This window comes from Agelaius tricolor, unplaced genomic scaffold (genome assembly GCF_023055355.1).
Source record: "Agelaius tricolor isolate 1412-34295 unplaced genomic scaffold, bAgeTri1.0.p SCAF_53, whole genome shotgun sequence".
Lineage (NCBI taxonomy): Eukaryota > Metazoa > Chordata > Aves > Passeriformes > Icteridae > Agelaius > Agelaius tricolor.
The window spans coordinates 1513744-1527409 of NW_027269313.1; the positions used below are offsets into that span (position 1 = coordinate 1513744).

A 13666-nucleotide genomic window follows, 5' to 3' on the forward strand; every position below is an offset into this window, starting at 1 on the left:
GCATCCTTCTTCCCAAGCCTTGCTGGCCTGCTCTGTGTTTGAGGCCCCTGAAGCCTGTCAGACCCTGCATCTCAACAAGGCAGTTCAGCCAAGAAGTCACCTGCCTTTCCAAGGCCCGGCCATCATTTCCAGCTTGTTGGCTACTTCTTGTTTCATGGGAGTCATCTCCTTTCTTGTTGATGAGCCTTGAAAGCCACAATAGCTAAACATCCAAAACCACATTTTCCTAACAAGTATTTTGCATTGTGCAGCTTTTCAGCGGGATCAGTGTCTGTGAGGGAGCGGGAGCAGCCGAGGCAGAGCGGGATGGCGGAGCTGCGGGCCTGGGCAGGATCCAGGGAGTTCCGCAGGGCCCCAATCCGCACTGCGTCCCGCAGGGCCCCCACCAGCACTGCGATGCCCGTCAGGGTGACCCAGGGGTGCCAGGAGCAACAGGTGAGGGGCAGGTGTGGGGCTCTGCGGGTTGGCAGCGGGTGGGGGCTTGGCCATGGTGTTGGTGTCAGGTGCTGCTGAGCCCGCGGGACCTGTTGGGCAGGGCTGGGGCCCCACTGGTGCTCCAAGGGCCCCTCTGAGGCAGCTGCCCGGGGGAAGCGACTCACAGGGATGACACGGAGGAGGTGCCAGTGGAACTGGGAGCTTCTCTGATGGAATTGACTCTCAGGGATGACAGAGAGGAATGCCAGTGGAAGTCACATGTTCTCTGTGCTTTGACACTCAGGAAATTCATGCTCTGGGCACGGCGCATGGCCAAATGTGTGGATTTCTTATGGTTACATGGTTGTACTGCACTCACCGAATATGTCAGGATAAAGGAAACTCTCTAAAATTATTTTTTAGTATTAGCAGTAGCCATTACTTTATTCCCGACTGTCATGCATAGTGGAGAACTCCAGCCACATGCACACCATTTCAAAGCTTTTCTAGTTATGATACACTTGTAGTAAAGAAAGAAATTAATTTTCATTGGTCCTAAATTACAGAATTCCTTCCAAAGTTTAATATTCTATCTTCTATTGGGTAGTGATGGCTCCCTTCTCATGGTAATTAGTCCACAGTTTTCAGTCTATTTATCATAGCATTTTAGATTTTATCTCAGCCAAATTGCCTTCAGAATGAAGTAGTTGGATGGCAGTAGTGTCTTTTGCTAAAAGATATGCTTATGCCAATAGACATATGTGATTTTTGAGTTCCAGTGGAATGTGTCACATACTGTACTATCTGATGAGTTCAGCCAGGCACCCAAATTTTGTAACCTCTGACTAACTTAGGATAAACTATTTCCTATAACTTAGGATAAACTATTATACATCTATTGAAATAATTGCATTGAGAGCTGAGGAAAAGATAAAGGGTTTTGTTGGCTGTGACAGTGTTGAAATTCATCTTTTTGCAGTTGAAGTTGTTCTTGGAGCTGACTCCTGGATGTGCCTGCTTAGTAGCAAATAAATCCCAGTGTCAGGTGTTGCCAAGAATTTCAGATCTCTTTGTGAGCCTCTCTGGATTTTTTGCTTAGCATTGGCCAATTCACTTGTACTCAGGCACTTGATTTTAAGGGAAGCTTGTGCTTATAAATTTCCAGCAACTGGGAAAGGATGACTTGCTACTTGAAGGCCTGGCTGCATTAGAAGCTAAGTGAGGGTTGCGCTCTCAGGGCCATTTTGTAGCTGGCTGCTTTCAGAGGGAGAACTGTGTCAAAGCAGCCCTTTTTGGTGATGTGACAGCAAACCTTTGCAAATCCAGCTCTTGTTGAAAATGGCGGGCCTAGTTAATCAGCAGTAATGGAGAGTAGGCTGAAGATTTTACAGAAAATTTCTTTCTTATTTTAGCAAAATGCCAGCGGGGAGTCACACAATGGAATTGTGCAGGTTGTCAAATTGTACAACCCACTTGGAGGTACGGCTGCCTTTTATTTTGCACAATTTCTGTAAGACTGTCAACTTGGTAATTCATTTTTGCAGCATTTTCATTGGAAAGGGGATCTCTTGTGTTCAGGGCTCTCAGCTGGAGGTAGTTTGGCCTCAGGTCAGCCTTGCAGTCTCTTGTCCCAGCATTCAGCCACTGGTTTGTTTTCCACTCCTTCCTTGTTCCCATACTGCTTGATGGGTTGGAATTTGGAGCATGGAGGTCAAGGTTTGGACCACCTTATGCACTTAAATTCACAGTCTTGGTAGCTTAGATTTTGGGTTTGGAACACCTAGGCACTGCCATTATCCATTAAATCCAATTGGGAAATTGAAAGAAAATGACCTTGAGGAAGTGGCTTAGAGAATTTCATAAGGTCAATATGGAAAACCATGCCTGATTTAATTGTTTGTCTTGGTCATTAATATTTTTCCCAAAATTCTGTGTTGGGTTTTTTCAAGGAAAGTGAAAGGAAGATATTGATGTCATCTTGCCCACGGATTCCAACATTCCCCTCAAAGCACAATGTGCTTAGGAGGTGCCATTTGTATTAATCTGTTCTGAGTGCTGTTTCCCCAAGGAGCCTGGCTCCAGGCAGACACCAGGTGCACATTCCCCTTCCAGGCCCTCAGTGGTGCTGCCTGCAGCAGTGAGCTGAGCCAGGTCCAGCCAGCTGCCCTGAGCAAAACAGGCTCTCACCTGGCTGTGGCTGCAGTCACCTGCCTGCAGGGACATCCCTGCCCCTGCAAGTGCAGCTCTTGCTCTGCCTTAGCCTAGAGCACAGCATTTTAAGGCAGCATCATGGTGGCTTTTGGAGAGACAAAACTCAACTTCTGAATTTCTCATTGGGGACGTTCTGTTTCACATGTGAGTGATGATTTGTATCATTCTTGGTGGTGGTCTACATACATCCTAAGGGAATATTTAAGATTGAATACCTGGGGTGTGAGGACTGGCATTAGAGAGTCAATTTTGGAATTTGGTGCCACATCTGCTTTGGGCTGGCACAGAGAAACTCAGGTGAGACAGGTCTGGTTGCTGGTAGGGTAGAGGGTGCCTTTGCAACATGCTCCATAAAGGACCAGTTAGGGACTGGGCTTTTACACAGAATCAGAGAATATGGGAGTTTGAAAGGGATCCACAAGGATATGCAAGTGCAGCTCTGTCCCCAAGAATCCCCCCGGGTACCTGTGGTCCTTGTCCAAATGCTTCCTGAGCTCTGCTGGACTTGGTGCCATGAGCCCACTAAGTTGTGGGGAGCCTTTCCCAATGCCTGACCACCCTCTGGGTGAAGAACTCTTACCTCATTTTCATCTTCATCTTTGGTCATGGTTTCAGGTACTTTTTGTTAGAAGTCATTCAGGGGTGTGATTTTAGGAGGTGTTTTGCTTGAATGCTGTGGGAAGTTTCTGTATCTCCATCGGATTGAACTTCTCAAAACATTAGCAGTGCCTTCACTCTAGAACTGGCACGTTTACACTGTTCTATGGAATTGAAGTGTGTGATGTTTGTGCAATTAGGTTTGCAGGCCAAGCTGAGAGAGGCATGGTCCAAGGAACAGCAAGTGGAGAAAGGCATTAAAAGTTGGACCTACATTGACAGATTGAAGGAGCGTGTCAAGAAAGGTCAGTCTCTGTGTGTGGCATGGAAGAGACAAAGTTCCTGGATTTCTCACCAGTTCTCATGAAGTCTCCATCAGCCATCAAGCACGAATTCCTGGTTTCAGAACAGTGACACACCAGGGTGTGTCATATCCCCTCCCTCAACCTGCTGGCCATGCTTCCCCTGATGCAGCCCAGGACACGGTTGCCTTTCTGGGCTGCCAGCACACCTTGCCAGCTCATGCCCAGCCTCTGATCCAGCAGCACCTCCAAGTCCTCCCCACCTTCATCCCCAAGCGTGCCTGGGTGCCAGGGCATGTCCCAGACCCAAAGACGCAGCACTTTGCTCTTGCCCTGGTTGAACCTGATGAGGTTCCCAGTGCCCTACTGGCCAAGGTTTTCCACGTCCCTCTGGATGGCATCCCAGGCCTCCGGTGTTGGGAAATTTGCTGAGGGTGCATTTAATCCCACTGTCCATGTCATTCTTGTCATAGCCAATGCTTGGGCTTACAAATTTGGAAATCATATCAAAGCAGCATGCATAAAAGTAATTCTTCATAAATACCACCCCTCCTATATCACTCACTCCTTTACCAGGTATTTTTAATGACTGTTGCTTCCTAATGCTTTACTGTTTGCATCTTTGCTGATCCATAAATGCTGAACAAACAGAGTTTCAACAGTGTCAGTACATCCTTTTGAATCAACTTCCTTGCCGTTTCCCAACCCCCCATCTGACAATTGTTCCTCTGTTTTTCCTTTACTGAAGTGAAAATTCCCGAGCTCAGGAGAACCCCACACAGCTCTCCAGACCTTGCTCCTGAGAGGAAGAGAACGATGCCCACGAACCCTGCCAAATTCTTCCAGAGACCTTTCAGGACTGTTTCTCAACATCCCATCAGAGACCGGCTGATTCATTTACTGGCTCTGAAGAATTACAAGAAGGCAGAGCTACTTTCTCACTTAGAGAGAGAGGGAATTGTGGAAAAGGACAAGGAATCCCTTGGAACGATCCTTCAGGAGGTGAGATCCTGGAGTTGCTGCTGGCAATGCTACCTCTTAGCTGTCTTACTTCAGGGTTTCAATCAGAAATTAAGGAGATGCTTAGGAAATGCTCCCTGTTTACATTTTTCCATCAGCTTGACCCAGTTTTCCCCCAACGGCAAGTCCATGTGAGGAAAGAAAGAAACCTTCCAAACTTCGGAGGCATTGTTGTTGTTTTTCTAGAATGGCTGGCAATGATACATTCTTTGTAATGCTGTTGCTTCTCATGCCTTTTTTTTAATCCTCACGCTTCTCCTTGCACTGTTTAACTGCTTCATGGAGTAACTTGACAGGGTGAAACTCTCAACTGGGTGAAACACTTAGCTGAGCTCCTTAAAATATCCTGGGACAAGTTTCAGAGGAGAGAATTTTGGTAGCTGCATAGGGCAGCATTTCACTTGAATGGAGTTGGTGGCCTCTCAATGGTACTTGGCTTCTGCTGGGATCCGTGGGGATTGCCTTCCAGGGAAGGGTGTTCCAGGCAAATCCCCCATGATAGAGGTGGTGGCCCAGCTTTGAGCACAGGGGTTCTTTGCTGTTGTGTGGATTGAGTCTTCAGCTTCCTTGGAACCCTATTATTATTCAGTGACTTTTCCTGTTGTCCTTTTAGTTCTGCTGGTTTTCTTTATCACTTGACGTCCTTATTTCTTTATCATTCATACAATTGACATTGATTGCAGGATGCAGTGGCTGTTTCCTTCCTTTTTAAAAACTCCCCATTCCTGTAGGCTGTTGCTGAATTATGCAAGCCTTAAGTAGCATCTCAAGTGGCAATATTTCCTTTTTAGCTATGAAAGAAGGGATGCTAGGATTTCAGAGCTCAGCTCCTTAGAGGGTAAGAGGTGAAAAAAATGTTACCTTTCTCTTTCTTTATGTCAATGTTTAAGGAGATTTTGAAGGAGTATTTTCTTGTTTGCAGTGTGAACTGCCTCAAGGTACAGGTTTGCATTCTGAAAGGCCTGTGTGAACAGCACTTCATCCTGAAAACTGTTATTCACCTTTTTCTCAACTTCAAAGGGAGGTGGTGTTGGTTTTGGATGAAAAACCAGTTGGGTGAATTTGCTGAGCTCTTATACTCCCAGCCTTCCTTCTTCCAACACAGCCTTAGCTCTGCTTTTAGAAAGTGAATTCCTGATTCTGGGTATCTTGGTTACTTTTAAACTGTTGAAGTGTAGCTCTAGGCAGATTATCTCATACAAGTGTTCCATAGAAAGCTGAAGCTTCCTCTGAGCAAGCCCTTGAGAAAGAGAAGCACTTCTGTTTGCAGAGACAAATGCCAGCATCCTGTGGTGCGACATGGGATGGTGAAAACGTGCCCTGTTAGAGGCCCAGGCTGTGCTCTGCCATGGCAATGCAGCTGGGTGAAACAAGAGGGCAGCCGGAGTCCTCCTGAGGGTGGAAAAATAGGGATTTGCCCGTGGAGATGATGTTCTTCATGTCCTACTCAAAAGAAAAGGAAACAGAAGGAAAAACCTGGCCTGTCCATGTATTTCAAATGGGGAAGACTGAGACTTCTGGCATAGTGTACTTTGACTCTCAAAGCTGTGTTAAAGACCAAAACTCCTGGATCCCTGGTGCAGGGAGAGGTTTTCACAGTGTCCATTTCCTCCTTTGCTTACAGCAGTTAGGCATTTACTTACATCCAAATTTCTACAGCCCAAATGGACCACGCCTGTTAAATCTTGTTGCCTCTTACATGTCAGCTGCTCTGTTCTTCACATTGAACAAAAGTCCTGGAAATCTGGTGCGAGATTTCCTTTTCAGCTTTGCTTTAGCTTTGCAGTACCAGCCTTACGTGTGTAGTCTGCCTTCAGGTGTAATGAACATGTATGTTTGAATTGTCTGTCCTTAGGTAGCCAACCTGGATGCAAATGAGGATTCTTTCAGTCTGAAGGAACATTTCTTTAAAGACATTCAGGAAGATTGGCCTGGCTACAGTGAAAGGGATAGACAGACATTGGAGGTGACCCTTTCTCAGTAAGTTCAGTCAGGACAACGAGCATTTCAGAAAACCCTCTGGGGAAATGAAGGTCCGTTTTTCCTGTGAGAGAAGAGCCATGACTGTTGATATTTTTGCCTTGTAATGTGAAATGTTGGACCATGCTTACAGAAAAGCAGCTGCATCTCAGAATGCCACCAGTACCAGCCCGTCACCATCTCTGGGACCTTCTGAAAGAGATCCTCCACCCAGAACTGCTCAGGTATTTTGTGAATATTTTAAACCTTCTCCCCCATGTCTGCTGTTTTATCCCACTTGCTCTTGATGTCCAAGCTGTGATGTGAAGCAGTACTGTTGTCTTTATATCATATGAACCTGGAGCATGCACTTCTAATGGGATTCCTCTATGCTTTTCAAGATGGTTGCAATGTCAAAGCCTGCAACAAGCTTGCACACATGCCTTGTTTCTCATGGTGCATAGGGAACTCTGCTAAGGACAAGATGTGGACATGGTTTTGGTTCCTGGCCGTGTCTGTGCGGGCTTCTTGATGATATGGCAGCTCTAGTACTTGAAACATGCACACACACGCCAGTGCTACTGTTTGAAGAGAAATCTTAGGGAAGTCAGGAATAAGGACAAATTCCAGGAGTGAGGCATTTGTAGGAAACTTGTTTTTCTCTCCTAAGCAGCACTTAGGCCCCCATTTTTGTTCCATGGGTGAAGAGGGAACTCGGAGTCATGAGGCAATGCCTTGGACTTGTCAGGCTTAAAATCAAGACATGGCCTGTTTTCTTAGCAACACAAGAGGGCAAGGCAAACCCTTTGAAAGTATCTTGGAAAATGCTGCATAAAAGATTCCTTTTCTATACCTTAAAGAATCCCCTTTAAACAGAGGAGGGAGGACACAGCTCTGCCTTCCCCTTCTCTCTGTTGTTATCATCTCTGCTCTGGACACGCTGTGACCGGCAGCCACCGGCGGCTTCTTGGGGCAGCTTTAGGGAATGGTGTGGGTGTGTGACAGCAAGAGCTGAGTGTGTTCCTGGCGTGTCTAGGCAGAAACAGGGAGCAAGATAAAACCAACCTGAGCTCCCCGTTTTGGGGAAGCCTTTGACAGAGGTGCTGAAGGGAGTGTCTTTCTCCCAAAGCCTGTGAGCCACAGAGCAGGAGAAAGACTTGCTGAATACTCAGGGGAGAAAGTAGGATCGAAATAGAGAACATTTTTAGCTGCAGCAGCTCCTCATATTGCAAGTCTTTTTAGGTAAGAAAGGTGTTTTTCCAGCCATTGCCAGTTCAGAAATGCTGCTTTTTCAGAATGGGAGCAAAACTAATTGGGATCATCTTTGCAGAAACGACCTCTGGCTTCTGACTTTCTCCATCCTGTGATGAGCAAGAAGCAGAGGATTGACCAAGAGCCCAGTGATGTCCAGCCAGCAGCTGGTGGCCACGCTCCTTCTTCCTTGGACCTGCCTTCCACATCCTGCTCAACTTTGAACCTGCCTCCAAGTGTCAGCTCCCTTTCAACCTCCACCCCTGAAGTAAAACAAATAAGTAGCATTCAGACACATTCTGGATTCCCAGGGTCTGCCAGGGTGCAGGGGAAGACTCCCAAATCCAAAGGTGAGAAAAGAGAATTCAACAGGGTGTCAAACATCCCACGCTTTGGATTTTTATAAAATGCTTGCCATGATCAAAGCCAAAGAGATGAGCAGAGAGCACAGGCAGAAAAGGAGTCACACAATCCAAGTGCCAAGGGTATTAAACAGAGGGACCACTTTTAGCTATGCTTCCATTTAATTTTTACTGGATATTTGTATGATTCTTTAGTCTTATCCAGCCTCTCATTCACTGGCACCTCCAAGTGCTCCCCACCTTCATCCCCAAGCCTGTCTCTGGTGCCAGGGCATGTCACAAACTCAAAGATGCAGCACTTTGCACTTGCCCTGGCTGAATCTGATGAGGTTTCCTGAGCCCCAGTTCCCAAGCTTGTCCTCGTCTCTCTGGATGGCATCCCAGACTCTGGTGTTGGCAAACTTGCTGAGAGTGCATTTAATCCCACTGTCCATGTCATTGTTGACACAGCTCCATGCTTGAGCTTACAAACTGGGGAAATCGTATAAAAGCAGCATGCATAAAAGGAATTTTTCACAAAAAGCTCCCATCCAGTACCACTCCTTTACCAGCTTTTAAGGACTGTTTCTTTTTATTTCTTCACTATTTGGATTCTTGTAGACCTGTGAATGCCGAACCATTAGAGGTTCAACAGCCTTGGTACATCCTTTTGTCCCAACATCTTTGTCTTCTCCAGACGTCCAGTTTGAACTGTTTGTTTCTGGTTTTCCCTCCCTTTAGGAGAAAAAGCAGAGGTGAGAGGAGCCCAAGAAAACAATTCAGGGCCTGTGCCTGAGAAGAAGAGGATGATGCCTGTGAGGCTTGCAGACATCGACTGGAGCGGCTGCGCTGCTGTTTACGGCCGGCCCTACAGGGACAGGGTGATTCATTTACTTGCCCTGAGGGATTACAAGGAGCCAGAGTTGCTTGCTCGGCTGCAGAGAGATGGAGTCAGGCCAAAGGACAAGGATTCCCTTGGAAAGATCCTTCAGCAGGTGAGATCTTGGAGCCTGCGCCAGCAATTCTTCCATCATGCTGTTCTGCTGTTCATAATTGTACTACTTCCTCACCTGTTCAAATTAGAGGCTTTTCCAATTCTCCTTCAAGTTAAGTTCCACTGCTATTTCTTTCTGATAGGCTTTTGTAAGAGGAATAACCATGGAAAGATGCAGTAGCTCCTTCTTTCCTATTTAAAAATTCCCCATAGCCGTAGGCCGTTGCTGAATTATGCAAGCATTATTATATCAAATAGGATTGTTTCCTCCATGGCCAGGAAAAAGCATTGTGGAACCTAGTCAAAGAACTCAAATTCCATGTGGATGCAGATTCAGTTGATCCCACAGTGACTTTTGAGAACTCATTCCCTGAACCTGGGCAGTTTGTTGCTGGGTTTGCCCAGGGCAGTGGCCGGGCTTTTTCACCCTGAAGACATTCCCAATATAATGAGAGCCATGTTCTGCCATCCCAGCTGAAGTAGCTCCTTTAGATTGCTGTAGTTTGCATATAGGTGTAGTGAACATTTGTTTTCCTGAATGTCTGCCTGTAGGTAGCCAACCTGAATGCAAAGGATAATTCCTTCAGTCTGAAGGAACATCTGTTCCAAACCCTTCAGACTGATTGGCCTGGCTACAGTAAAATCGATAGAGAGAATTTGAGGTTGATACTTTCTAGGTAAGTTCAGTCTTTTGGGGAAGGAAAAGAGCCTTTGGAGAAAAAGCCCAGGGAAATGAAGCCGGGATTCTTAGAATATGCTGCCCCAGCAGAGGCCCATCACGGTGATGGAATGCAGCTCCTGGCCCTGCACAGGACACCACAGGCATCACACCCTGTGCCCAAGAGTGTTGTCCAAACTCTTCTTGAGCTCTTGGTGCAGTGGCCACTGGCCTGGAGAGCCTGTTGCAGGGCTCAAGCTCCCTCTGGGGCACAAATATTTTCCTGATATCCTGCCTAAAGCTCCCTCAACGCAGCTTCATGCTGCTTCCTTGAGACCTGACACTGAAGGACTCTGTTTTCTATACAAGGAAAGAACTATGACAGTTGATATTTAGGCCTTCTAACATGAAATATTGGACCATCCATACAGAAAGTCAGCTCCATCTCAGAACCTCACCAGCAGCAGCCAAGCAACATCTCCAGGGCCTTCTGAGAGAGATGCTCCAGCAAGACCTGCTCAGGTATTTTGTGCATTTTTAACATTCTGGACTGTAGAGTAAATTTCAGCGGACTTGCTGGTGGTGTAAAAGCTGTGGTGGAATGTGCAGGAGCAGGCCTAAGCATCTTTTGCCTCAGACATTCTGAGTGCTGTGACAGGAAGGGTGTGACAAGAAGAGAGGATCCTGCAGGGGTGGAGCAGCATTGTCCTGAGCCAACTTTCTGCTCTGCCTGGAGACTTGAGCTCAGTCCCCAGCCTCAACTCATTCCCTGGAGAAGGGCTCCAAGGGCTGGCTCTTCATGTGTGACAGAACTGCATAAAAAAAATCTCCTGTGCAATGGAGGCTGCACGAGGCTGAGGCAGATGGGGCCCTCTCACTGCCTTCTCCCTTCTCCCTCTGTCTCTCTGTCCCTCTCATTGTTGACCCCAGCTCTGCACTATCCACGTGGCTGGACAAAGCACAGGATCTACAGAATGGTGATATTCCCTCAGTCCCTGCTCTGCCTTAATTTCTCTCCTCCCTCCCTGTGCCTGGGCACAGCATGGCTGTCCTGTTCTGCTCCATCCTCGGCCCTGAGCTTTGCTGTGCTTGTGGGGAGCTTGTGGCCGTGTGCTGTGCCTTGTGAGGCAGCACCTTTGAGAAGCTCCTTGGGAGGAGCTGAGAGATGAGTAAAGGGCCCTGAGCAACAGGAAGGGCTTGTTGGGAACCACTTGTGAAACTCTCTTGTACAAATGGAAGGGCTTGTAAGCCAACAGCTTTTGAGTCTGCAGAGTGGGGAGCCTGCTGGATTTAAGACAGCTGTACCTAAAAGCACAAGAGTTTCTTGACATGTGGCTGCTGTCTGTGTTCATCCTGATGAGAATTCACAACCAACCATCACACCCTGTACTGCTGGGTTGTAATAGTGATGTAATAATCTTCTTTTTAACACATAAAACTCTAAAACAGCCAGGTTCCTCTTTAATGAATCATGTGGGTGTGTGACAGCAAATGCTGAGTCTTTTCCTGGTGTGTGCAAGCAGTAATTGGGACGTAGACAAAACTTACTGGGCATCCCCATTTTGGGGAGGCTTTGCTGGAGCTGCTGAAGGCAGTGTCTACTTCCCAAAGCCTTTTAGCAGTAGACTTGGAGAAGGACTTGCTAAGTCCTAAGATGAGACAGTAGGAATGCAGCAGAGCAGATATTTACCTGCAGGTCATCCATGTTTGACAGCTAGTTTGAATTAAAAATGATGTGTTTTCAACCTTTGCCATTTCACAAATGCTGCTTTTCTAGAATGGGAGCAAAAGCTGATCCTGATCATAGATGAATGAATTATTTTGCTGTTGTTGCAGAAACGGCCTCAGGCTTCTGGCTTGACCAGTCCTGTGAGGAGCAAGAAGCAAAGGATGGAGCAGTAGCCCAGTTACGTCCAGGCAGCAGCTGGTGGCCACTCTTCTTCCTGGCTGCTGCCTTTGACATCCCATTCTACTTCCAACCTGTCTCCAAGTCTGGGCTCCATTTCCCCTGCACCCTTAAGGTTTCAAGAAAAAGACAAATTTGGAGTTCTAGAATGCCAGCCCTTGTGTGCAGACGACTACCATGTGCAAAGAGATGTGAAGAGAGCTGGGGGGCTGAATCAGCACTGTCCCTTGGATTTCAATGAAGGTATTAATGTGCTGCTTTTCCTAACTCCAGTGTGGATACCGGTGGATTAAAATTTGATTATTAAGAGAAGCCTCTGTATGAATTAAGGTGCAAGCAAGGCCATATTTCAGAGTTAATACTACAGACATTATTTACAAGTAAATGTGAACTAGGGAGATAGAAAGAATAAAGGAGGAGGTGGGCCAGGTGGGGGGAAGTGCTGAGATGAACACCGAGGTGGGTTAGGCCCGGACGGGCCCTCCCTTCCTGCAGTGCAGTTGCACAGGCTCAGCTGCAGCAGTGGTGCTGCATCCCCTCATCGAATTTGCAGCGCAGGAGGGGAGGGAGAAGTGTGTGTGTGTGTGGTACAAAAGACTGGAAATTGCTCCCAGCTTGTGTCAGAGCAGGGATGTTGGCAAGGGCAGTCAGGCCTCCTGCGGCTCTGGGGCTCTGGGGCAGCCGCGGCCTTTGGAGCAGGCGCGGCAGGGCCCTGGGTCACACTGGATACAGCCAGGGATGCTCCGTGCAAGGCTGAGGGCAAGGCTGGCCCTGCAGAGGAGCAGTGCAGTCAGGCCTGTGCTGGGGCTCTTGCCAGCAAATGTCACTGGGCAGAAGGCAGCAGTGCAGGCTACTGCTTCTCAGGTGCCTCCCAAAATGTTGAAAAGCATCTGTAGTTTTCTTTTCAAAATTATCCTGCACGCCAGTCATGTGCATCTGGCCTGGGATGCATCCTTGGCACAAGTTGTTTTCAGTCCTGGTATTGAATTTCATCTTGTTAAAGATTTACTGCCTATAAATAATAATATCAGGATGGTTTAAATTGTTTATTCCCTTGGGGAGGGAGATTTTGTCATCCAAAAAGAACCAGGTCTTCAGGTCCAGAGGAGCAGAAGCATTGGTGTGAGAGTCTTGGGAAGTGGCATCTATTGTTCTCATTGGCACTTCATCTTGGATTTGTATCATGATCTTGATAAACCACGCTTGTGTTGGTTTCAGGGAGAAGGGAGTGAAGAAGGTTTGACTTCCATCAGTGTCTTTAGGCATTAATGAGTTTTGGCCTCCTTAGGAGTTATATGGTTTGGGTTGTTGTTGTTCTTGTTTCAGACTTGTCTAGAGTTTGGTTCTAGGTCTGTATTACAACAGCCTCAGTTTTCAAACTTCCCAGAAGGACGGTGGCTCACAGAGAAAAATAGCTCAAATGTCAAACTGAGAGTATTTGTACAGTTTTAGATCAATAAAAGAAACTGGCCAGGCTTGGTAACCTCTGAGTATGCCTCCAGGCTCTTTTAAAGCAAAGATCATGAAATTCTAAACTCTGCGGAAATGTTGGCATGCCCTAATTTTTTTCTTTTGATTTCTCCTTCCCAGGGTAGTCCCAGCTACTCTGAGCTGAACAGCAGGTGCCAGTACCTCCACAAAAAGCTGATCCACATTGAGCAATGAGTGTCTGAATTTGGCCAGCAGCAAGAGAAGTCCTGGCACCGGTCGTCTGCATCAGCAAGGGAAAATCTCTGAACTCCGGCTTTTTTATTTTGAAAGAAGATTAGTTGTTTTAGGGTTCTTCAACTTATCAATGAGGAGATAATTATTTGTTAAAAACATAGGATTAGTTCCTCTAGGATTGTAGAAGTTAGCTTTGAACTGTAGTAATAAAAAAGTTGCATGATTTTTAACTCCTTCTCTTATTGTCACTTATATCATATTGGGAGTGTCGTTCTTCTGGTCAATTCTTCTCTTCAAGACTTAGGTTTGCCCACTGAATGAGTTGTGTCTGTAGAGGGTGTTAGCCCA

General features: G+C 46.7%; 1 protein-coding gene across 1 annotated transcript in view; it reads left to right on the plus strand.

Moving 5' to 3' along the window:
* The first annotated feature begins 306 nt into the window (after window positions 1-306).
* The window catches only part of LOC139604598 (RNA polymerase II elongation factor ELL2-like), a 31022-nt gene continuing 17662 nt past the window's right edge, over window positions 307-13666 (plus strand). The window contains exons 1-5 of the mRNA XM_071455723.1: window positions 307-435; window positions 1827-1893; window positions 3423-3527; window positions 8837-9090; window positions 9642-9766. Of these exons, the coding sequence (XP_071311824.1) occupies window positions 307-435; window positions 1827-1893; window positions 3423-3527; window positions 8837-9090; window positions 9642-9766 (680 nt within the window). The remainder of the gene's footprint in view (window positions 436-1826; window positions 1894-3422; window positions 3528-8836; window positions 9091-9641; window positions 9767-13666) is intronic.